The sequence below is a fragment of the Lacerta agilis genome, chromosome 15 (assembly GCF_009819535.1).
Source record: "Lacerta agilis isolate rLacAgi1 chromosome 15, rLacAgi1.pri, whole genome shotgun sequence".
NCBI lineage: Eukaryota > Metazoa > Chordata > Lepidosauria > Squamata > Lacertidae > Lacerta > Lacerta agilis.
In genome coordinates, this window is record NC_046326.1 from 311,255 (window position 1) to 336,889 (window position 25,635).

General features: G+C 45.9%; 2 protein-coding genes across 3 annotated transcripts in view; both read right to left on the reverse strand.

The window, feature by feature from the left end:
* Window positions 1–47: 47 nt before the first annotated feature.
* Window positions 48–15,718, reverse strand: HTRA4 (HtrA serine peptidase 4). Its single transcript, XM_033172485.1, has 9 exons — window positions 15,295–15,718; window positions 13,786–13,885; window positions 11,131–11,335; window positions 10,638–10,832; window positions 9,491–9,523; window positions 6,876–6,990; window positions 6,453–6,510; window positions 5,851–5,946; window positions 48–230 (listed from the first exon to the last, which is right to left on the reverse strand). The coding sequence occupies exons 1-9, from the start codon at window positions 15,716–15,718 to the stop codon at window positions 65–67; spliced, it is 1,392 nt and encodes a 463-aa protein (XP_033028376.1). The 3' UTR covers window positions 48–64.
* A 7,023-nt stretch (window positions 15,719–22,741) lies between these two features.
* PLEKHA2 (pleckstrin homology domain containing A2) overlaps window positions 22,742–25,635 on the reverse strand; it is a 115,999-nt gene continuing 113,105 nt past the window's right edge. For both annotated transcript variants that reach the window (XM_033171936.1, XM_033171935.1), the window contains exon 12: window positions 22,742–24,246. In XM_033171936.1, the coding sequence (XP_033027827.1) occupies window positions 23,893–24,246 (354 nt within the window). In that variant the 3' untranslated portion in view covers window positions 22,742–23,892. The remainder of the gene's footprint in view (window positions 24,247–25,635) is intronic.

Genomic DNA, 25,635 nt, shown 5'->3' on the forward strand with positions numbered 1-25,635 from the left:
AACTGTTTTTGATAAGAGTGTACAGCAATTTCGGCACACACTTTTTCTGCAGAGGGCACCTTTTTTAATCAATTTCATCAGGTGTAACTGTCACAATGAGATCTTCGTTTCCTCGCCGTACAACAATGGAGAGGGTGTCACTGTTTTGAACAGTGTCTGCTACATCTCGGGTTGAAGTGACTGTTTTCCCATTAATTGCTATAATGACATCACCGTCTTGCAAGCCGGCACTGCAACCAAAGACAGAAATGTTAAAATATAGGAAGCATTTGACTATGGCACACGTACTTTTTATTGTGGCCAAACTGTTAGATAGCCTTAGTTTCCCCTTATCATGTACTCTTTCAGGTTGGCCCCTTCCTGCTATTGCACACATAACTTCTAAAAGAAGCACAGGCTGCTTTGGAAGAACCACTGCAGGGACTTTTGTTTTAGGAGAGACCTTACCACCTTCAGTGGCCATGTGTCAACATGGGAAGCTTTCAGAGTACTGGATATCAGTACAAAACTTCTTTGGGCTAAGCAGAATTCTATGAACATCTGCCCTCAGGGCTGCATCACAGCTGTCCCTGAACTTCAGCATAGAAAGTGTGTGAGATGCAGTCACATTTTGACAGACAAGCACCTGGAGTGGAACCAGCTGCCCAACATCTATCCCCAGGAGAGTGCACTAGGGCTGGGTGATAACTGGTTTTCAATATTGTGATATATCACCAGCTAAACATCACGATATATCAATGTATCAAATAAGGAAGAAACTACACAGAGGCGAACAGGACAATGTCCTGGCAACTGCTACTACTTAAGGGTCTAAAACTGATAAATTATTATATTATCAATCACTTCATGGTCACTTTCAGCAGCAGGCAAGCCAGAATGCATCCAAATGAGACTTTTGGTTTTGGGCTTGGCTACCAAATGGTGGTAATCAGAACAACCCAAAGTTTGGTGATGTGTCATATTGAATACCAATTCTCTGGGACTTCCAGCAGGCCTGCTAGGAGACAGCAGCGGCAGCAGCCTGGCAGTGGCAGAATCAACGAGTTGGGACCAGAAGCCTTTCTACTTGGAATAATTGGTGAAGAACTGCCCAAAAAAGATAGAAGATTCTTTCTGTATGCTATGACAGCTGCGAGACTATTGTTTGCCAAAAACTGGAAATCACAGAACATTCCAACGATAAAAGAATGGCAAATGAATATGTTGGACTATATGGAACTGGCCAAAATGACTGGACGGGTCCAAGAACAGAAGAAGGAGACGGTGGGGGAAGATTGGAGTGAATTTAAAGTATACTTTTAAAAATATTGTAATATTTGAAAATTGGAAAGATTTTGGAAGTAAATTGAGGCTAAGGTTTAAAATGAAAATAGTAAAATTGGAAATTAGGGTAATAAAAATAGATGATGTTAAAAAGAAGGTTAATTTCGAGGATTTTTAAAGCTTAATAATGAAGTTGGAAAACTGCTAAAGATGCAATATAATGAAATTCAGCAAAGAGGGATTTGAGAAAGCCATGTAAACATGAGAGGAAGGTTAGGAAAGTTGAATTTTTATTTGTGTTATAAATTGTGATGAGGTATATTAACTCTGTTATTGCAAGTATGTTGTAATCCTTTTTTTGTTAAAATGGAATAAAAATATTTTTTAAAAAAAGAATCAAGGGGGGGGGGCAGCAGCAGCCTGGCAGCAGTGGCACAATAATCAGCCTGCAAAGGGCAATGGTGGCAGAAGTAATGACAGCCTGCGAGGACTTGTTGCGGTGGCTGCAGTAGTGGTGACCTGCAAGAACTTGTGGCAGAGGCAAAAGTGGCAATGGCCTGCAAGGCCTTGTCATGGCGGTGGCAGTAGTGGTGGCCTGTGAGGCCTTACAATTGTGGCAGAAGCAGAGGTGGCCTCATTGAGGCAGGCTGCCACAGCTTCTGCCATCGCCTACCACTACCGCCAGGAGAACTTGCAGGCCACTGCCATTTCTTGCCACCACGGTGAGGCCTTGCAAGCCCCACTGCTGGTGTTGCCGTGAGGCCTTGCAGGCTGCCACTACTGCAAGGCCTTGCAAGATGCTGCTACCTCCGCCGCTGTGAGGCCCTGCATGCTGCCGCTGCTACTTCTTCTCCCTCCCATCGTTGCCATGAGGACTTGCAGACCACCACTGATTGTGCTGCCACCACAAGGTCTTGCAGGTTGTCACCGTTATTGCCGACATGTACCGCGGTCATGGCAAGCTGTTTCTGTCTCCTAGCAGGCCGTCTGGCAGTCCCAGATTTTGTGTATTCACTATGACTCATCACCGTACTTTAGATTGTCCTGAGTACCATCATTTGGTAGCCAAGCCCAAAACTAAAACTCCAAAGCCAAGTTGAGAGTTAATATCTGGGTCAAAATTAAGGGAGAGAAAAATAACAGTGATCTCATTGTGGGAGTTTACTATAGACCCCCAAGCCAAACTGAGGACACAGATGATGCCTTCCTGGAACTGATGGCCAAGCATTCAAAAGGAAGTGAGATAGTAGTAATGGGGGATTTCAACTACCCTGATATTTGCTGGATGTCAAACTCAGCCAAGAGCATAAGGTCGAACAGATTCCTCACTGGCCTTGCAGACAATTTCATTGTCCGGAAAGTGGGAGAAGCAACAAGAGGATCAGCCATTTTAGATCTGGTCCTAACCAATAGTGATGACCTGGTTAGTGGGGTAGAAGTGGCAGGATCATTAAGTGGGAGTGACCATGCTCTACTGGAGTTTATTATACAGCAGAAAGGAGAAACCAAGCATACTAAGACTCAAATTCTAGACTTTAAGAAAGCCGACTTCAGAAAACTTAGGGAAATGCTGGGTGAAATCCCATGGACAGAAATACTAAAAGGGAAGGGAGTTCATGATGGTTGGGAGCTTGTTAAAAGGGAGATATTAAAAGCACAACTTCAGGCAATACCAGTGAGACGGAAACATGGAAGGTGCCTAAAGAAGCCAGGGTGGCTATCTAAAGAACTTTTAATTGAGTTAAGATTTAAAAGGGATATGTACAAAAAAGGGAAAAACCACCAGAGAGGAATTCAAACAAATAGCCAGCACGTGTAGAGACAAAGTCAGAAAAGCTAAAGCACAGAATGAACTCAGGCTTGCTAGAGAGGTTAAAAGCAACAAAAAGGGCTTTTATGGGTATGTCCGTAGCAAAAGGAAGAACAAGAAAACAGTGGGGGCACTTAGAGGAGAAGATGGTGAAATGCGAACAGGGGACAGAGAAAGGGCAGAACACCTCAATGCCTTCTTTGCCTCAGTCTTCTCCAAGAAAGAAAACAATGCCCGACGTGAAGAATATGGAGCAGATGATTCAGCAGGGGAAACACAGCCCAGAATAAGTAAGGAGGTAGTACAGGAATACTTGGCTAATTTAGATGTATTCAAGTCTCCAGGGCCAGATGAACTACATCCAAGAGTATTAAAAGAACTGGCAGAGGAGATTTCAGAACCACTGGCAGTAGTCTTTGAGAATTCCTGGAGAACAGGCAAAGTGCCAGAAGACTGGAGGAGGGCAAATGTTGTCCCTATTTTCAAAAAGGGGAAAAGAGAGGACCCAAACAATTACCGCCCAGTCAGCCTGACATCAATACCAGGAAATGTGCCCCATGATATTCTTGTAAAGAAGCTGGTAAAATGTGGGCTAGACAATGCAACCATTCAGTGGATTTGTAACTGGCTGACTGACCGAACCCAAAGGGTGCTCATCAATGGCTCCTCTTCATCCTGGAGAGAAGTGACTAGTGGGGTGCCACAGGGTTCTGTCTTGGGCCCAGTCTTATTCAACATCTTCATCAATGACTTGGAGGATGGGCTTGAGGGCATCCTGATCAAGTTTGCAGATGACACCAAATTGGGAGGGGTGGCTAATACCCCAGAGGACAGGATCACACTTCAAAATGACCTTAACAGATTAGACAACTGGGCCAGAGCAAACAAAATGAATTTTAACAAGGAGAAATGTAAAGTACTACACTTGGGCAAAAAAAATGAAAGGCACAAATACAGGATGGGTGACACCTGGCTTGAGAGCAGTACATGTGGAAAGGATCTAGGAGTCTTGGTAGACCACAAACTTGACATGACTCACCAACTAAACATCACGCTAACTGATGTGATGCAGCAGCTAAAAAAGCCAATGCAATTCTGGGCTGCAATTCAAGGAGGATACTGACAAGCTGGAACGTGTCCAGAAGAGGGCAACCAAAATGGTCAAAGGCCTGGAAACAATGCCTTATGAGGAACGGCTTAGGGAGCTGGGTATGTTTAGCCTGGAGAAGAGAAGGTTAAGGGGTGATATGGTAGCCATGTTCAAATATCTAAAAGGATGTCATATAGAGGAGGGAGAAAGGTTGTTTTCTGCTGCTCCAGAGAAGCGGACACGGGGCAATGGATTCAAACTACAAGAAAGAAGATTCCACCTAAACATTAGGAAGAACTTCCTGACAGTGAGAGTTGTTCGGCAGTGGAATTTGCTACCAAGGAGTGTGGTGGAGTCTCCTTCTTTGGAGGTCTTTAAGCAGAGGCTTGACAGCCATCTGCTTTGATGGTGTTTCCTGCTTGGCAAGGGGTTGGACTGGATGGCCCTTGTGGTCTCTTCCAACTCTATGATTATATGGTTCTATGATTCATTTGGGTGTATTTTGGCTTTCCTGCTGCTGAAACTGAGTGTGTGATGATTTATAATATTGCCATTTATCTACTTTAGTCCCCTAAGTAGTAGCAGTTGCCAGGACATTGTCCCGTTCGCTTCTGCATAGTTCCATCCTTTTTTCAGTTATTGTGGTAGATTGCAGTGTTTAGCTGGTGAGTTAGCGTGATGTTTAGTTGGTGAGTTATCGTCTAGCCCTTACACACATTGTGATTCACAATCTATTGCCAGCTCAAATATTATGGAACAACACAATGTGAACTTCAAGCTGGTTTTGGCTGATAAATCAACATATCGCCCAGCCTAGTGTACACCCAGAATATTAGGTTTTGTTTTAATTTTGCTTTAAAGGTGTTACTGTAAAACTACCTTAGGTTTGTTCTAAAGATGGAAACATAGTTTGCACACTTTGTGATCTTCACTCAATTGTGTGTTCATAGGCCTTTCTCTGTACAGCAGCCTTCCCCAGCTGGTTCCCCAGCCTTCCCCAGACTACAACTCCTCCAACAGCTGGTACTGATGGGAAGCTGTTGTCCAAAACACCTGCTGGCTGTTACGACATCCTTTCTACAGGGAACTCTTCTACAGCTGCCTCAGTCTGCCCTAATTTCCTGCCTGCCTTGGGGATTAACAGTCACAGAGAGGTCTAAGTGGGTAGGCTGTTCCCGGGCTATTTCCTATCTAATTATTCCTGCTCCTAGAAGACTGGTGTGAGCCATGCTTATGCAAAGAGTTTAGTAAATGCACCTCTGTACAAATCTTCATAAAGAATATAGAATTTGTCTCTCTCTTTTTGAATCCCATGGGGAACAGGAAATTGGATGCGATGACAGCTCACTCACTGGCTTGCCTAGGATGGCTTTTACCTCTTCAAGAATATGCTTGCACAGCTCTGACCCTTATTCACGACCTGAACCACCATAACAAACGCTGCAGCCAGCCTTAGCTAAGTGATGCACTGGTTCAAAGCCAGAGTGCACTCTTCAAGCATCAGCTGTCCCCGTCTATCTCTTGAGTAGGGCTTCCAGCAGGTGAGAATCATCGCCCCCCCCCCCCGATGTTGCTGAACTAAACAGGGCACTTCTAAATCAGAAACATTCCCAGAGAAGCAAGGCAAGCACTCTTACTTTCTATCCAATCCCAATAGCATATGGGTGGGTAGAAATGAATATTTTACCTTGCAGCTGCTGTTCCTTGAATCACTTCGTAGATATAGACACCCGAGCTCAGGTCTGGGAAATTCCTGTCCCGCCGTCTCAGTTCACGGATGAGACTTAAGGGAAGAGATAAGGACAGTTCAGTCAATCAGGTGGTCTACCCACTAAATGCAGAAATCCCAAATCTAATCAAAACACTGTAGGTGTTTAGCAGCACAACTGAGGTGAGCCACAGCCTCCCCCAACTGGTGATAGTGCTGCCAGCAGGTGATACTACATGGGCATCTGTGGTGGGTGTGAGGAGACTGCACACCCTTCACTAGTTTGAATTTGTCTGGGGAGGTGGGGTGCCCTACTGCAGCTTGAAAGAGGAACTCTGAGGACATCACCACCATCAACATTTCCCCAAGTTCTACCTACTGAGAAAATATAAAATTTCCCACTTAAGCTGTTTTAGGGACTAGGTGGAAAATAATGGTTTAAGGGGCAGTTTACAGAACAAAGATCCTGAGTGACCATTGGCAAATGGGTAGTCAAATAACTTTATGGGGGGGGGCTAATACTGAGAGGCCAGGCAGGAGCCACACAGGTGAAATGCAGGGATGTGGGACTGAGGACTTACTTGAAAGTGAGAGGGAGCATTCGGAGTCCCAGGTATTTTTTCTTGGGTCTGATCTTCCCTAGAGGGACATGAGAGTTAGAAGCATTCTCAACAAAGTCATGAAAAGAAAGGACAGATTGGTTCTGTCCCTCTCTCTATGTGTACACAAAGGCCTAAAGCAGCAGATGTTTCCCTGCTCTGCACTCGAAAAAGACAGGTGGTTCTCTGATAGCCTTAAAAACACGTCTATTCATAAGAAAGTGGGAGGCTGCTTTCCAGGGATTCAGAGAAGAGTCCTTACCTGCCCTGCCTGGAGATGTTGGCGATTGATCCTGGGGTGCAAAGCAGTTGCTCTCCCGCTGAGTTACAGCCCTTTCTACAACCTACAGGGAGTGTCTGTGTGGGAGCCCTACCTCACAAAACAAGAAACAGGCTTCATATTACCTTTCATGTAGCGATTGTGATAGTCTTCCAGGAACTGGCGGATTCGATCAGAGGGGATGGCAAAGGAGATGCCGGCTGTGACCTTCAGGGTGTTCATTCCAATGACTTCACCATCCTAATGGAAAGAGAGCAGCCGTTGTGGCCAAGCGGAAGGATTTCCATCCTTTGACATATTGGAAGAAGCAAAGATTCTGACAGTGGTAGTCGGGGTGTGTATGTGTTCAATTAAAGTCAGCAGGTCAGGAGAGCAATGCCCATACAGAAAGAACTCAAACCAACCAAGTGAGCCATAAGAAGTCCTGAAATAGTCAAATCCAATTTTTAAAGTGGTAAAAGCAAACTCTTAACAATACTTCTAAATACACCTGTGAGGTCCGTGTGGTGGTGTCTCACGAGTAACAAGGCAGGAGCCCAACCTGTCTGTTTACAGGTTTATTGTGCAAACTATTTACAGTGCAGAGCTACAAGGTACATGTCTGTCTCAGTCACTGGCAGAATCCGGTAGTGGCCCCTTCTGGCTCTTTCCCCAGCATAAGAACTTCGGCCCCCCAAGTCTCCTCCTACCTTCTTTGCGTTTCATCCCTCTGCACAACTGGGGCAATGGAAATGGCGTGCCTCCCTCCTGACCAGCCGGGCAAGGGAGCCCAGGGTCTCTAGCTTCCCCAAGCCCTCTCCCTGCCAGACTCCCTGTTTGCCGCTCCTGGCTGGATGAGGCGCTGGGGCTCTCCGTAGAATCCCCAAACCCTCTCCTCGCCCGGCTTGCCCCTTCCCCTTCCCCCCCACTGGAGCTGCGGCTGCTCTTCGTGCTGGAAGAGGTACTGCTGCTCAGTTGGCGTTGGGGCTCCCTGTATCCCAACAATCCCTCGGGTCCCCTCAGCGGGCCAGGTGGCAGTTCCCTGACAACACCTAATGCTTTTTAAAGTAGAATTTAAGTTGGGGTGTTAGCTAAATCTGTTTCTCATGCAACTCAAAATCATACTGCCTTCACCCACATAACTACATAGAAAAATGAGTGAGATTGAACAAAGATGGTTCCACAGGTGATCAGAGCATTGAAGAGAAGTGTACCTCGCTCTTGGAATCCCAATTATGGAGGAATAATCTGAGAGTAATTGGCATCATAGAATCATAGAGTTTTATAGACTAGTCATCTATCTAACCCCTGCAATGCAGAAGTCTCAGCTGAAGCATTCATGACAGAGGGCCATCCAGCCTCTGCCTAAAAGCCTCCAAGGAAGGAGAGTCCACCTCTCCACCTCTCATGGGAGTCTGTTCCACTGCTGAACAGCTCATACTGTCACAAAGTTGTTTCTGGTGTTCAGTTGGAATCATTTTTCTTGTACCTTGAAGCCATTGGTTCGACTCCTACCCTCCAGAGCAGGAGAAAACAAGCTTGCTACTTCTTCCATGTGACAGCCATTGAGATACATGAAGATGGCTCTCATATCTCCTTTCAGTCTCCTCTTTTCCAGGCTAAACGTACCCAGTTCCCTCAACCATTCCTCATAAGGCTTGGTTTCCAGACCCTTGATCATCTCGTTCGCCCTCCGCTGCACACCTTCCAACTTGTCAACAACAAATTGTGGTGCCCAGAATTGGACACAGTATTCCATGTGTGTTCTGACCAAGGCAGAATAGGGTGGTATTATGACTTCCCTTCATCTGGATACTATACTTCTGTTGATGCAGCCTAGAATAGCATTAGCTTTTTTTTGCTGCTGCATCACAACGTTGACTCATGTTCAGCTTGTGGTACACCAAGATCCCTAGATCCTTTTCACATGTACTGCTAGTAAGCTAGGTGTCCCCCAAGCTATATTTGTGCACCTGGTTCTTCCTGCCTAAGTGCAGAACCTTACATTTGTTGCTACTGGAATTCATTTTGTTAGCTTGGGCCCAGTTCTCTAATCTTTTAAGATCATTTTGAATTCTGATTCTGTCTTTTGCAGCATTAGCTACCCCCCCCCCCCAATTTGGTGTCATCTACAAATTTGATGATCATCCCCTCTAGTTCTTCAAGTAATTTATCAAGACGTTGAACGACCACAGGCCCAGGACAGAACCCTATGGCACCCGACTTATCACTTTTTCCACCTGCCTCCTGTCTGCAGGGACCTCACTGTTCTCTAGGAATTCTCCAAGATCATAGACAAAGGCTCAGAGTACAACCACAAGCTCCTTTAGTACCCTTGGATGCAGCTCTTCACACCCTGATTCCCTTTAATCAATGGATTGACAATATGACAACACTTGCAGCTTATGAATGGATTATCTATAGATGCAGACTTTGTCTAGTCAAATATATTAATATTTGGAGCCAGTTTATACAGAATGTAGTGGGTTATTAATAACATATGTATTACAATAAAAATATCACACACATATATGTATGGGTACGAAATTGGTGACAATTGATGTATTACATTGTATTTCCTGCACTTTCCCCCTTTCACACCTTTTTTCTCTTCTTTTATCACATTATTTCCTCTATAAATGTATTTTTTTTAAATATCAAAAAAATACAGATAGTGGCTAGTGCAAGAATGATAAAGAAAAACACACATTTTAAGTTTAGACAAAAATGAGGGGTGAGAAAGAATGAAATAATATCTTACCAAGTTTACCAATGGCCCTCCAGAATTCCCATACTGCAAAAGAGAACAGAATTGGAGAGGGGGTCAATCCATTCCAAATCAATCCATTCCAAATCCACCTCCTCTTACACAATTCACAGGGGATTGAATATTTGCCAATGCGCTTCCAAAGAGTTTACAGCCCATTTTACCTACAATCATCAGAATTTTCTTAAGTTTGTAGTGTGTCAAATCAGTTCACTCCATAAAAAAGCCCCAGCCTCTGACTGACTTGGCTTCAGCTTCTCAACCATCTGCTCCCACCCCAAGCCCCACCTGTGCTTCTGTGCACTCATGGAACTCATGCATGTGCTCAGGAAAACAGTTTCTCCTCCTATAGAACTTAAGGTCCCTGACAAACACATTTCAAAAAAGCAAAAATGTATGTGTAAAATATGTGCCTGCCTGAATATCCAAGTGGGTAACTGCATCAGGCCAGATCCCCAATCCCTGGTAGGGCCGCACCTGCTTGTCAACACAACACAATGTCAGAGGACCCATTTTTCTCTTGCAGCATGGCAAATTGTACAACCATGGAAACTTGAAGGCCAAGCAAGCATTGCTTGAAGTTACTGCTGATTGGTGCTGACTTCAAGCCCCCCTTGGGCAGGGTCCCCCCTGGTCTCAGCAGGCTTGATGTCGCTGCCAATCAGGTGATTTGCGCTGGCTTCAAGCTCCATTTCCTGGCAGGGCTTGGCTGCGCTATGGAGTTCCCCGTGGATATCTCATTGGGCAGGCTGACACTGGCAACCGGCTGATTGATGCAAACGACAAGCCTCTTTTCCAAGGAACTATCAGAAGCACCCTTTAACGCTCCCAGTGGCATGTTGGCAGCCCCTTCTCTACCTGTCCCACAGGTATTATGACATTGAGGTGGGGCAGGTGAGTGTGGTTTTGAGGGAAACTCAGGGGCCAAATTTGGCTTGAAGGCTATAGGTTCACCAAGCCTCAAAGAATCCCTCCTCATTCATTTCTACCAACTGCAAGATCAAAGAGAAGACGGGCATGCATGCAAGACAGAAGAAGAAACCAAGAAGAATGGCAAGCCAAGAGTTCATCAAACTTCCTGGCAGCAATGTTACTAACTGCCCCATTTGAGCTGGAGGAGCCCCCCCCCCCATTCTCTTACATTTATAATGGCGTCAGTCTGGATATATTCCATGTCGGAGTCCTTAAGGCCAAGCTCCTTCCCATCTCTCTGCGTGCTGCTCACAATTCCCGTTGTCACAGTGTTTTGCAGGGAGAAAGGGCTGCCCAGAGCCACCACAAACTCCCCAGGACGCAGGTCAGAGGACTTGCCCAGCAGGAGGATTGGGAGGGCCATCTGCACAGGGTTTAAAATATGGTTTTTATTTTTTAAAGGGGTCACTCACCTGGTCCCCTGTGGCAATTCAGACTTGTTTGTAGGCAGAGAAGCTACCATTGTTTCTCCCTGCCTATAAGTGGCTAGTGTGTGGACCAGCAGGCTTGAGAGGCAGCAGTTGTAGTGGCCTTCTCTTCTCACAGATTCTGCTCTCTCAAATACCAGCCTAGTTTATGGAATGAATTCTGCCACCCTCTTTACACCACTGTAACATGCCTCGGGGGTTTCTTGCCCTGCTGAGAAACAAAGTCGTTCTCACCTGGGGGTCTATTTTGATCAAGGCGATGTCCAGTTTGTGGTCGACATCTTTGACTTTGGCATCAAACTGGTGGCCATTCTTGAGCTCCACTTTGATCCTATGCTTGTTGGTGAGAACATGGGCATTGGTGAGGATCAGGCCATCCTCGGACACAATGAAGCCCGAACCGCTGGACACCAGGACTTCTTTGTTTGTGTAAGGTGACCTGCCACAAAATCTGCATTCATTTATTTATCATTTCAATTTGTATCCCACCCTTCCTCTCAAAGCCCAGGTTGCTGAACACATCAGCAACTGAATAATACAATTAAAAATAAAATTAACGCATATTTAAAACAGGTAAAAACAAAGGTCTGAGAAATGAGGCTGAAGATATAGTATGTTTAGAGTTGTGAGACTGTTTACCCTGCCTACAAATCAGTCCAAATGTAACCTGAGGCAAGTATGAGGGAGAAACATATCCACTTCAGTGGGAAAAAGCAAGCAATGCAGGAGTCTGACTGGCCAGCATCTGTCATGCCACCAACATACCTATATTACATAACAATTTTGCAACATCCATAAAAATGTTTGCTTTAAAAAAAAGTAAGAAAATAGTATGAGGTGAAAGCTGAATGCATAAATAAAACACACGATCAAACATACCATGTGTTTTAAAAACTGTTTGGCCTGTACAGGAGGAAAAGCAAGACTCACACATTTCACCCAGCATCTCTCATCTTGCTGGAAGGTCTGCATGTTGCAGAAACTTGCAAAATCAGGACAAATCTAGGCTTGTGCTGGAAGTGAAGAGCCTGCTCTGTAAATACTGTATCTGTCCTACTCTTTAGATTTTGATAAAATACAAATAGGTACTAAAAAGTCAGCCCTGTTTAGGGAAGTTTTTAATGTTTGGTATTTTATTGCTTTTTAAATATTCTGTTGGGAGCTGCCCAGAGTGGCTGGGGAAATCCAGCCAGATGGGTGGGGTATGTATAAATAAATAAATAAATAAAAATTTTTTAATTTTTTTATTATTATTATTAACAACAACAACAACAACAACAACAACAACAACAACAACAACAAACTTTCCGGACCGGACAGCAGAGGAAAGGAAAGGAAAGAAAAGGAAAGAAAAGAAAAAAGAAAAAGAGGATGACCTTCACATTGCAAATCATATTTTAGAGGAAAAGCTTTTGAGGCATATGAGCTTCTGCAAATCTAACTAATTCCCAGATAAGATCCATGTTTGTACCACCCAATAGTTCAAAGTTTGATATAAAAACAAGAAAATAAAGGTAAGTGATGCAGCTCAGTGACCAGGTACACGTTTTGCTTGCAGAAGGTCCCAAGTTGAGTCTCCAGGTGGGCAGATGGCTGATGGGGGCTTCTGGAGCCAAACAATAATCCAACACTAAACTATATGGTTAAGCCCATTGATTATGACATTATGCCCATTGAAAGCTGTTTCAGATCTACTCCTAAGTTATCCATGCATAGACTATACTATATCCTATCAGACAATAACTCAAATAAAAAGTAAACCAAGCTTTAATCAGGGCAGTCAGCTAATGGAAAGATTTGCCTTCAAATTGCTTAGTAATCCTAAAATCAAGCAGTGGATCTATTTCCATGTCAAAAGCTCTGCTAGGTGGAAGATAATTGATCAGTACATTTTAAGTAATTTCCATCCATCCTCATTTGAGGGCAATGGAGAGAAATTAATTACACCAGCTCCATGCTGGTGCGGCCTGAGAGGAATGGATTTACTTTGGATTGTGGAGATCCACCACCAGCTCTGCCTTGCCCTTAAAATGCCCCGTTTGAAGCTCTCAAGCTCTTTCTCAGGGGCCACTGCAAGGCGAGGGGGGGGCACCTCCACCATCTCCAAAACCCCTCCAGCAGGAATCACTAGGCAGTTAGCGTTGCAGCCTCAGTCAAGTACCTTCATATTACATAGCTTATTTGCACTTGCAGGCTTCGTTGAGTAATCAGCTGGATTGATTACAAATAATATTTGTATTGACTGGAAAGGTGCCTCTGAAGTGGGAAACCTTTTTTAAAAATTGATGGTTTCTGATATGGTTTCTAACTTCTAAAACCCGCAATCGCCATATTAGAAAAGGCATCCTCTTTCACATTGCATGGCACCTTGCTGTTGCACAACCATGCATTGTTTAAAATATGGTTATATTATTGAAAAACTGTTTTTATTTACAAACAAATGTATGCAGATTTAATTGATTCATTAATCATTTAAAACTCATATGATGAACTGAACAAGATTTCTTAAACCAGGTGACCAAGGTTCAATATGCTGCTGCAATAAAATAAAATAAAAGTGTGCAAGCCGTGGTGACTGTCTTAAGCATCTCCTCACTAGACCACACTTCCCCCATTCACTGCTTTGGCTGAAGCTCCTGGCTTTAAAGCAGGCATAGGCAAACTTGGCCCGCCAGATGTTTTGGGACTACAACTCCCATCATCCCTGACCACTGGTCATGTTAGCTAGCAATGATGGGAGTTGCAGTTCCAAAACATCTGGGGGGCCAAGTTTGCCTATGCCTGCTTTAAAGAGCTGGGAGAGGCAGCTCCTATAACGCCACCATTGACCAAGGAATAACCTTGAGCAGACAAGTGGCTAATTTTCCCCTCTAACTAGACGGAGCTTACCTGCGGAAGAGTTCCAAGTGCACGACGGCAGGAGCAATCTTCTCCACCACGTCAGCAATAAAGTTGAACTTGTACCGCAGACTGTTGGGGTCCACAAGACCTGTGAAGCAAAGGATGTGTCTGGCACTTGTCCAAGACCAAGTTGGATCTCAAGATGCTCTGCAAGCAGGAACAGGCAAACTTCAGACTGGCAAGATATATTTTGTTTTTATACTGGATCCCAGAGAGCCTCTAACTGGAGCAAGATGCAAGAGAGCAGCGGAATGGCAACATATTCTTAGAAATATGGAGCTTATGCTTAGCCCACCACAAGGCTATCAATAGATCCACTCTCCCCGGCTCTACAGCAGAGGTTCCCAAACTCCACCTCAGCCCCACCTCATGGACCACTTGAAAATTGCTGTGTCTTGATAGACCATTTAATGATTTTTCTGTCTGTTGCAGAAGCTGTAATGTACATTGTATTTAACTGTATTACAATAATATGAAGATTAAAGATTAATATGCACTGCAATAAATGTGCCATCTCCCATGTTCAGCCACAAATCCAGACATGTCACAGACCACCTGGATGAAGTTTGCAGACCAAGTGTGGTCCACACACCATGGATTGAGATTACCTGCTCTACAGTCTAGTCTGCACCTGACACCAAAGAAATACACAAAGGACACATTAAGTGTATGCAGAAAGGATCAAAGTGGACCAGATTTTATTGGACTGCAACTCCCCTCATCCCTAGCCATGAACTATCCTAGCTGATGGGAATTGTAATACCAAACTCTGAAGAGTAAGAGGGTAGAAAAGGCTGCTGCAGGCAGGCAACATTGGGCTAACTAGAGGAAAAGTCCAAACCTTATAGGACAGCTTCCTAAGGGAGTCAGTTCACTGGGGACAGATTCCTTCCTTTTTACAACACTTGAATAAGCTAAGAATTCATTTGTAGCATCTTCAGGAAAAGAGGAGCCCAAAACTAACTTGGGACTCAGCAGTAGAGACCAGGTCATCTCAACCAATCCATCCATAAATTCAGCCGCCAGTCCCCAAAACGGCTTCACAGACGTTCCTCTTCTGAGGACTCTGCACTTGTTCACAAGTGGCTGAAGCTGTGAGCAGCCTCCGTTGAGAAGTGTAAGGCTCGAGTCGGGAGATGATCTGCCGACAGTCCAGCACCGTGTTGGCCCCAGAGAACAACCCACCGGGCAGCAGCTCTCCGCCTTGCTGCTTCTTCCCCGGCAGCTGGCATTCCGAGGTAGACTGCCTCGGAGGCTGCAGGCTCGCGGCTGACAGCGAACCTCTCCCTCCTCGGCGAACTCTCCAAGCCTGGGCAAGGGGCACCGCCCGCATCTCGCGATGCTCAATTCTGCAAGCCAAACGGCCCAACCTGCGCGACGCGGCTCATTCCCACGGGGTGAGCGCTGGGATCTGCCCCTGCCCTGCGCCGGGTTCGCTACCAGCTCACCGTTTAGCAGGCGGCCCCCGGTCTTAGGCATCCCCTTCCCCTTCCATACCCTTTTCTCCGCAGCCACCCTTCTGGACGGCGATAACAGGCAGCTCCCTCCGACGGCTGCCTTGCTGGTTCTGGGCGCGCAGGTGGCACAAGCTCCGGTAGGTACGCCCGTCACTGCCGCACACGGCCAGCGGGGACTCGGCGCACGAGCACGTGCCTCGCGCGCCGCCTCCGCCTGGCGGCCTCCGGCACACGAGTCCGCGTGCGCAGCGCCCGCCCGGGGCGCACGGCTGGCCTTCTCCCGCCGCGCACTCCCAGCAGCAGCCGCAGCGGTCGGGCCGCAGCTCCCCGCCGGCCGCCGAGCACGCGAGCGTCGAGCGCCCAGGGCAGCGCTCCGGCTCACACGTCGGCGGGCACGGCGGCGACGGGGCGGCCGCGACGGCCAGCAGCGCCACCAGCAGCCAGCGGAGCCGCGGAGCCGCCATGCCGAAGAAGGGCAGGCAGCACGTGGCGGGGCCGCCCAGCCAGCACCTCTGCTCGACGGACTTGCGGACGGCGCCTTATAGCCCGGGAGGGCCGCCGGGGGGAGGCCGAGCGGGCGGGGAAAGGGAAGGCCCTCGGCGCGCGCCCACGGGCCGGCAGCCCGGCCAAACCGCGCAGTCTTCGCGTGGGAAGCAATCGCAGGAGGGGGCGCCGCGGGGCTTACTTCCGAGTAAACCTCCAGACGAATGGCGCCATGGCGCCGGCTGGGGATTCGTCTGCGAAAGGCTTAGGGACGGAAGAGATTGTTTAACTGCCGCACTGCCCAAAACATAAGGCGAAATGCTGAATACAGTATATTCATTCATTCAGGGTAAAGCACATCGTTTCAGAAAATGTGTGGATTTCTTAAATATGAGCACAGGGGGGAAAGATACGCCTTAGTGTTGATTTTCCTGTCGACTCCCCTCTTGATCACTTTCTTAAGGATGGAAACTGCAGTGTAAGAAAATACTGTAAGGCGCTATAGTGACGATTAGCAGTTTGTAGTCAAACTAGCCGCAACTGGGCTTGAGCAAGACTGTCTAGATCCGACATTCTTACATTCTAGTCCACAGATGTGTGGTCTGGAACCCTTTTTGAGGTAGCCCATGGAAAGGCAGTGATGCTTGGCCCTGCATTGGTAAGCCAGTGGAGGTCAAAGTGGCCTCAGGCAGGCGACTCTCTGGGCCCAGAATAAGTAGACTATTCCCACCCCCCCCCCTAACATTTTACCAGTTAAAACAGTGGTTCTCAAAGGGTGTGGAAAGGATGGCAAGTGTGAGTGCAAGATTCAAGGACAATCAAATCTTTGAACATTTCAGTGTGGTATGATATGGGGGGTATATCCCCCATTATATTATAAAGTAGTTGTGCACTGTGTTGGTTGTTGTTTCTTTTTGTTTCCCAATGTCTTATCAGTAAAAAGTTGAGTGTGGCATGAGCAATTTTTTTCTGAAAGTGTGGACCAGAGAAAAAAGTTTGAGAACCAACAAATTAGAGGTCCTTTCTCAGTGGCTTGACTTGGGGCCCACCCTTTCCACAATACAGCACACTGTTTGTTCATGTTGCCAGTGCTGAAGAAAATAAAATTGCTTTTAACTTTCTTTCTCAATATAAAGGCAAGATTTTGGTTTTTAAAATACAAATAATGTATTTTATTTATTTATTTCGGGGGGGGGGGGAGTGTATTAAAGGGCCTGGCATGATCAAGACCACCAGCAATTTTCAAGGATTCAGTGAGGGACATACCCTGGAGATCATTTTAACTTAGGAGCGGGGAACCTCAGGCGTTTGGGCCAAATGTGGCCCTCCAGGCTCTCCCTCCCAGGCCGACCCCCCTCAAGCCCTGGGAGTTCTTTTGGTCAGCTGGAAGGTGTTCTTGAACTGCGACGATCCCTCCTGCTTGCCTGGAGGGTGGAGAGAGGTGACCTTCGTGTTCACTAAATGTGGCCAATTGCAGAAATGAAAGTCCCATCCTTTCTTCTACCTACACAGGTGGGATATTGATGTAGAACAAATAAGAGAACAACAGGAGGCATTCCATTGTTTTAAAACTGGATAGGCCATTTTTTATTTCCCCATAATACTGAATAGGGGAAGCACAAAGCATTGCTTTTCTGAACTGGTATTCAGGCTGCAAGTTGCATCAGACGGCCTCTGAAGCACTTTGGACTGAATTGTGCCCTTTTCTGAAATGTTGAATTGGTGTCCGAACCAAATATTGTGCTTGGTAAATAGCCCTCATTTAAACTACATACCCTGCACCCTCTTGGAGTGGTTACATAACCAGTTTTTGTCGCTGCTAAGCAGGAAAATACGAATTTATAATTTTCATGATTTAAAAAGGAATGACATCTTAAGTTTCTCCATACAGCCAGGGCAGGAAGAAAAACACATTAAAATGTTCGTTCTGTTTTATTAAAACAGTTATCCCCAATTACTTGTTCGGATCAAGCAATTGTACCACATAAATTTTGCTCAGAGAAAAAAATTACTCTTTCTACAGGAGCGCAATTCACACCTGAGAGTTATTAGTGGGAGTCCCATAGCTAAACGTTGAAACAATTCCAAAACCTTTTTCTTAATAAAACAGTTTTGATGATGGATCAGTTTGTTTTTTTCTTGAACCCACTGGGTGGATGCTTGGCAAGGAGAGAAAAAATATTACATCTTCATCCATCTGTAGGCTAAATTAAGACAAATAACTTGGATTTGCTTCAACAGGACCACATCCAAGCATTTGGTTTAGGCAGATTCTGGACCAAGTGACAGTTCCACAGGTGCAAAGCAAGCAGCAGCAGCAGCATGTGATTTTAAACAGGTTTACTGGGCAGTCCTGTGGGGCTTGCTCTCTCGTAAAAGTGGGGCCTAAGCCTACAACCTTATAGACAAGGGAAATTTCTCTCCTCTGGCTCAGCCAGACACAAGAAATGATTTTTCCACACAGTACGAAAAATAATAGATGAGGCCCACTGCCACAAGACTGGCTTAGGGGTTTTCAAAAGGAAACTGGGTAATCATGGTCTTGACAGCTAAATGAAGTCTTCAAATACAGGAGCAGTTGGAGTTATCACCTTTGTGAATCCTTCCTGGTAAGTTTCCCAGAAGGATCTAGCTGGCTGACCCTTTAAGCCATGGGTAGGCAAACTAAGGCCTGGGGGTCGGATCTGGCCCAATCGCCTTCTAAATCCAGCCCGCAGACGGTCTGGGAATCAGTGTGTTTTTACATGAGTAATTTATATGAGCATAATCTTTAATTTTATCTTTTTATTTAAAATGCATCTCGGTTATTTGTGTGGCACAGGAATTCGTTCACCCCCCCAAAAAAAAATATAGTCTGCCCCCCCAAGGTCTGAGGGACAGTGGACCGGCCCCCTGCTGAAAAAGTTTGCTGACCCCTGCTTTAAGCTGTAGACGAGGCAGTTGAAAGTCAAGGGGTCCTTTGTGAAAAGGTCCCTCCGAAACAGAAGCTGCCCAAGTGAAAGGAGATGTTGAAGTCTTTTCAGATTTGAGCATTTCAACAAGGCTTTCAAGGGAGAATGTTAAGGTGCGGATTGTCCTCCTCATGGGGGTAGGGAGGCCATCTCCCATTAGGCACCTCTGCTCTGAGTCACACACAGTAGAGCTTGCACAATAGATTCAAAACACTGAGGGGTTCAGAAGCTTATTCAGAGCCATGCTTTCCACAAAGTCCCAAGCAGCCCTTTGTAAGGTTGTCAGAATGGAGGTACCTAGCTGCCTCCTCCACAAGAGGTCCAGAGGGTGGCCCCCTGTCTGTGGAATGCTCTCCCCAGGGTGGTCTGCCTGGCACCTTCATTCTACACTTTCAGGCACCAGGCAAAAACATTCCTCTTTAATCAGGCCATTGGCTGACGTTGACATCTGATGCCCTTTTAAAATGTGTTGTGGAAGTGGGTGATTATTGGATTGTTTTTTGTTTTTCAGTATTATGTGTTTTTATATTGTGATTTTATGTTGTGAACCGACCCTGAGACCTGCGGGTATAGGGTGGTATACAAATTGAATAAATAATATTAGAAAGTGTGGGTTAAGTGAAAAACTGCTCAGAACTGTGCTATCTAGGCATGGGAGAAGCAGGCTTTTGGAGGAGCCCCAGAAGCTGTTACCAACTCTTACTAATACAGAGCAATGCATTTCCAAATCCTCTGCACAGCCAGTCAAGTGTATGACATGTTAGAGCTCAGCTGCCTAAGATTAATGGCTGCCATTTCAATTTATTAACAGCAACATAGCTGGAATTTCTAGCCCCAATGTTTTTGCTTCACATTAAATCTACTGTATAGATTCAAGAAAAGGCAAGTGCAAGCTGTAACACACTGATCCTGTCCTGATCAGGTTTACTCAGGAGGTTGCATTGACTTCAATGAGGCTTCCCTGCAGGTTGTGTGCATAGGAGTGCAGGGTGAGGGCCACCAATCCTATGCAAACTTAAGTGGGGAGTGAGCCCTATTGAAGTTGTATTTCAAAGTAAACACACAGAGTGCCCTGTGCTCAAGGCAGCCTTCCTCAACCTGGCGCCCTCCAGATGTTTTTGACCAAATCTCCCACCACCCCGACCACTGGCCATGCTGGCTGGAACTGGTGGGAGCCAAGGTCCAACAACACCTGGAAGGGGATTCTGGCTTCAGGGCTCTTCTCCCTGATGTTCCCGTCTAAGCATATCTACGTGATAAGTAAAGTCCACTGAAAGAAATCAACAGGGTTTCAAATTAAGGCTACAATCCTACACATACTTACTCTGTGGAACTTCAGTGGAATTTGCTTCTGAGTAAAAATGCACACCATCAGACTCAGAAGCCTGTTGTGGTATTTACACACATTTCACCTAGACCAAACAACTTTTTCTTTTAGCAAAGTTGTGTGGCAGGTTGAAATGGAGCAGAGGAAGAAGTGGAGTGCAATGCTTTGCACCCACCTGACCTCTGCCTATTAAAAGCAGACAAGGATTTCCAGGAAATTATTGGCAAACTTGACAAGGTACTCACATGTTTAAAATACAAGTGAATGCAAAGGAATACTTATTTGAAAAACACACAACAGAACAGTATTGGTCAAATGTACATTTTTGTAAGCAAAGAAAAAGAAAAATGGTCATCTGGTTCAGTACTACTTCCATTCATTCAAATGAATTTTCATAGTTTCCAGCAAAGTCTACTTTTTGCAGCATAAAACTCTTTTAATAATTATTTGCATCTATTCACAAGGAAAAAGCAATGTGTAAGCCTCTTCTCTCCCCATAAAAGAGCAGGGAGTTAAGGTACAGAATCATGAAACATCTCCCATCTTGAGCCTTGGGCCACTTTATTAATTTGATTAATTCATTATTTTGGGATGGGGGTCCATAGCTCAGCAGCAGAGCACATGTGCTGCATGCAGAAAGGACCAGGGCTGTGATGTGCATGCTGAGATCCTGGGGGGATGAAGAAAAGGTGCAGTATCAAGACGTGGTACAATTCAGCTTCTTGAGAAGTTCCACTTTTTAAATTGGGGGTGGCAAGAGAAAAAGAGCAATATTTTGACAGCTACAAAGTGTGTTGACAATGCCTGCTAAAGTATTTTAAGAGCAAAACATGGCTGCAGTCTTGAGCACACTTGCTTGGGGAGTAGGCCTCACTTAGGAGGACTTACTTCCAAGTAAGCAAGTGATACTTGAGGAAGTTTTCTTCTACTTCCTTGCTTTTCTCTAGCTCCCTTTGAACATTCCAAATAAATTGGCGTAGGGAGGATCAATCTGGCACATATTAGCTCTATCCACAATATCCCCATCCCAACAGGGCACAGCTTCTGACCAGGCTGGCAGGGTTTGGACAGCCTAGGGCAGCCTTTGCCCACCTGTGGCCAGCCATTTGTTGCTGGACTAAAAACTTCTATCATCCCTGGCTATTGCCCATGCTGGATTGGTCTGATGGGGAGTTGCAGCCCAAGCATACCTGTCCCTACTTCAGACTGTCGTGCATGGAATATGAAAATATAATGAGAATGCTTGCTGGCCTTCCCACACAGGAACGCTGCTCAGAGGGTCAAAAGCAAAGCCTTTAAGCATCGCACAAAATGTCTTAAGACTTTTATGATGAGAAAAACCAGAATAAGTGATGCAGATAGTAAATAAATTATTAAAGAAATATGCAAACAGTATTCTTTTTTTGTGCAGCACACACACTTAATTCTCTGTATCTTTATTGCTTTATTAACCAGAAGCTGTTCCAGGTTAATGTTGGCATTAAAGGGGGTGGGGGAGTAATCCAGCTTGATACAAGTTATCACAGCCCACTCAAAAAACAAATAAATATCTTTTTGTGCTCCTGAAAAACCCGCCATATAAAAAGGGAGCATACCCTGAGTATATTCTGACCACAGACGTTCACCCTGTTTGTGAGTAGTCTTCGCATAGCGAAATCCTGTTTGATCATTTTTCCTTGCTGGATTTGCGTTTTGCTTTGCTTTCTATTTTAGTCAGGCACCCGGAACAATTTAGGGGAGGAAATGTTCACAACCCCACCCCTTTGCAAAGGCAAATGTTATTTAGATGACTACACTGTGACCTGGAAATATGGGAGAAGGAAACGTTTAGAGAGGAGCTAGTCCTCACTGTGAGGACAGACTTTCCTTCTGTCCTGGACATTCAGAACTACCGGTAAGTTCACATAATGCAGATATGTCACATCCAAACTATACATGTAAAGCACTCTATATCACTGTAACCGTCATGGCACCCCTCCCCCCAGAGAATCCTGGGACCTGTCACTTCCTAAGGGGTCTTCTAAGAACTCTCAGCACCCTTGGCCAAGATTATCTGGAGGAAGCCATGGCTATTAAAGTGTTCCAAGAGGGCTGTAAATGCATGGTGTGGCTGTGACAGCAACCAGGTTGTTAGTGGGTGACAGTCCTCATTTAGGAAGCCAGAGCCAAGGGCTGAATTTTAGAACACTGATTCTGTTGCACTGACTTTTATCACATTCTGTCCAGCCCTTTCTCTGTATTTCTTCATACTCCAGGCAACACAAGGAAGGCTGTTTAAAAATCTTAGGAATTAAATCTCCTAGGCTGCAGTGCAGTTGCACAAACGCCATCTAGGGCAGTCCTCCTGCAGCAAGTGGGTCTTGCTAGTCTTGGGCCTGATAAGCATCAGTGAGGCATTCACGGCCCTTTCCCCATTTCATTTGCCATCCCCTGTGGATGCATCAGAGGGCAGGGCAGGGTGGAGGAAAGAGTGGCAGCAAACATTCTGCAGGCAAGTGAAGTTCCTGGGCTTTCCAAGTAGGAGTGGAAAGATCCTGGCTGAAGTCCTGGAGATCCGCTGACAAATAATGTAGACAGTGTTGAATTAGATGAGCCAAGTCTGTTGTGGCACAAGGCAGCATCCTGGGTTAGGAACTCAGTTTTTGGTTGTGCCAGTTCTGGAAAAGCTCTTCATGGATTTCCTGTTGTTGTTGTTGTTGTTGTTGTTGTTGTTGTTGTTGATGTTGTTTACTATTATTATAATGGTCTCACACAGCAGCTGAAAGCACACTGTGTAAATCTGGGGTGGGGAAACAATGAACAGCCAGGTGTTGGTGGACTTCAACTCCCATCATCGTTGACCATTGACTGAACACGGCTGGGGCTGATGGGAGTTGGAATCCAACATCTACAGGGTCATAGGTTGCCTGTGCTAGTGTAAACATAGCTTTAGCCAGTTTAACACACTGCAGACCACCAGAATTTCCCCATACCAGAGTTTGAAGAATCCCTGCCATAACCTTGTTTTATTTGCCCCCTGCCCCAACCTTCTGTGCAACTGCATTTGATGCTGCTGTGTAGGAAAGGGCTATGGCTCAGTGCTGGATCAAATGCCTAGCATGCAGAAGGTCCCAGGTTCAACCCCTGGCATGTCCAGGTAGGGGTGGGAGAAATGCCCCTCTCTGAAATCCTGGATGGACAAGTCTCAGGATAAGTCAGCTTCCTATGCTCCCTTCTGCAGGAAAAGCTCTCCAGGAACTCTTGTTCCAACCTCTTGCATGGCTCACTGAAGATGAAGAGCATCTGTTACACACACATTTCTGTGAGAGCTAGAGAGTTAGACATTCACATCGAAACTGACAGTGCAACACTGTTCCACGGGATTTCTTCAAAAGCCACAATTATGGAAGAACCCTCAAAGTCATCTCACACAAAAGTTAGGAGTGCTGCCTTCAACTCCTTTGCAGATGAAGCATGCAAGCCAGACCACCAGTGTGCTGCTACAAAAACAGGGGGGTATACCTGGGCACCTTACCAGAAGAGGTCAAGATGACTCCAGTGAGTCACACACACACACACACACACACACACACAACCCATACCAGGTTTCTAGCTGATTGGCAAATGTGGTCTCTCCTTTACTACAGGTACATGGGAAGGCATCTGAGATGAAGGAACCACATTGCACTGAAAATGTGCAAGGAATGACTCCAGGGCTGGAGGTTGCATCTCATGTCCTTCCTGCATTTAAGGTAATCGTATCACAGTGACTGCTCCAGCTGCAGCTTCCTAAGCATGTGCAAGCTAGCTAGCATTTGCCCCAACACATCCATGTATCAGGACAAGGGAAGCATCAACATAGTCTGTACATCGACAGGTGCTGCTTTGCAGTGCACAGTCACACATCCGAGGTCCGGATGCTCTCATCATCCAGGTCAAAGGGAAATGGATGCTCTTTAAAGTTCTGGGGCTCCGACCTGTGCCGGAGACGCCCGCCCTGCGTGGCTCTAGCATCTCGCTGGGAAAACAGAGGGGAGAACTCTGAGTCCTTCTGCAGGCCAGCCTTCTGCTCTGCTGCAGGCTGTGGCTTCCCTTCCGACTGCGGCACCGGCATCCAAGGCAGCCAGCATGAGGCTGACGGGCTTTTGGCGGAGGCCTTGGGCTCCCCTCCCAGATGCTTCAGCCTCTCAATGGAAGACATGGCTGAGCTGGGGCCTCCGCGCTTGTTCACCGAAACAGATCTCACCAAGTCCTGAATGGGGTGGAGGGGGGTGGGGGAGAGAGGGAGAGAGAGAGAAAAGAGACACACCTTGCAGCTTATGCATGCCAGAGGGGGTGCCCAGCACAGTGCCCATGGGTGCAATGGTGCCCCTGAAGTCTTCCCAGGGACCGAAGAAGCCCCTGTGCTCCCTTGGTCATGTGGAATGCAGTGGTTTTCTTTTTCTCCCTTGAAAGTTTCCTACTTCATCTCTATGTGCTTTTCAAGGTTCAGACTAATTCTACTGGATTCCACTTTCCCCAATGACTAGTTGCTTAATATGCATAATTTGTACAGGTTGAAGAATTCAACATTTCTTGGTGCAGAATATTAATATATTTCAGTGCAGATCAACTCATCCCAGGCCATAGTGAAGCTTTCCTGCAGTGAAATTGTTTTCTGAATGCTCCTCCATATGGTCAGAATGCCTGGCAGACATTTGGAGCCAACCTTCTTCAGATTGCCTTAAAAATGGATCTGATTCTGTACAGATGCATTCACATGAACCATTCACTGCTGGTGAGGGAGATGGGAAAGGGTTTTGGTTTTGGTCAAAAATATAACCTAAACCAGGGATGGGTAGATTTCCATCTTGCATCTTTGCTTTTTCCAACAACCCTGAGGTCCACCGCTCAGGAGCCAAAGGGGAAATAGTGGCTTAGAAAGAGGGGCGGAGAAAAGAGCGCCTCAGAGTGCACATCATCCCAGGAACTTGTTTTCAGTACCAGAACTGAGCTCACAGCCTTTTCATACAAAAATCTAGTCCTGGTTCCCCACCACAACCCCTCAGCTTTCTTCATTTCAGAAATCTAATTTGGGAGGAATATTGTTGCTATTGTTAAACAGTTGGGAGTCAGAAATCTCCAGGAAGGGCTGGGAGAGACTCCCTGTCTGGAAGCCTGGAGAGCTGCTGCCAGTCAGTGTAGACAGTCATGAGCTAGATGGATGAGTGGGTCTAATGAAGTATGAGACAAAAGCAAGCCTCAACCAACTCCTACAAGACTGTACAAGAAGCAAAAGCTAAAGCAAAAGAGAAACCACAAAGACAGTGGTACAGAGTAGGTAAGGATCTTTTTCCTCACAAAAGAAGGAACCAGAGGCAGAACTGGAGAGCAGGATGGCTCCCCCCCCCCCCAGAGGAGGCAAAAGACTTCAAAGGCCCTGACTCTCAAGTGGGAAGAGTCAGCCTCCTCACTGCATGTTCTCCAGTGCACAAGAGTCTCTGCTTCTGCTTCTTCCCTCTGCAAAACAAGTTACTAGCCCTCATTGATTATGAAGGGCAAAATATTTGAAAGTGGTGCATCTAATAATGGAAACCAGAGGTGGACGGGGTGGAATATCTAGAACAGGGTGCAACAAGTGTGGCCACTGAGAAACATGTTT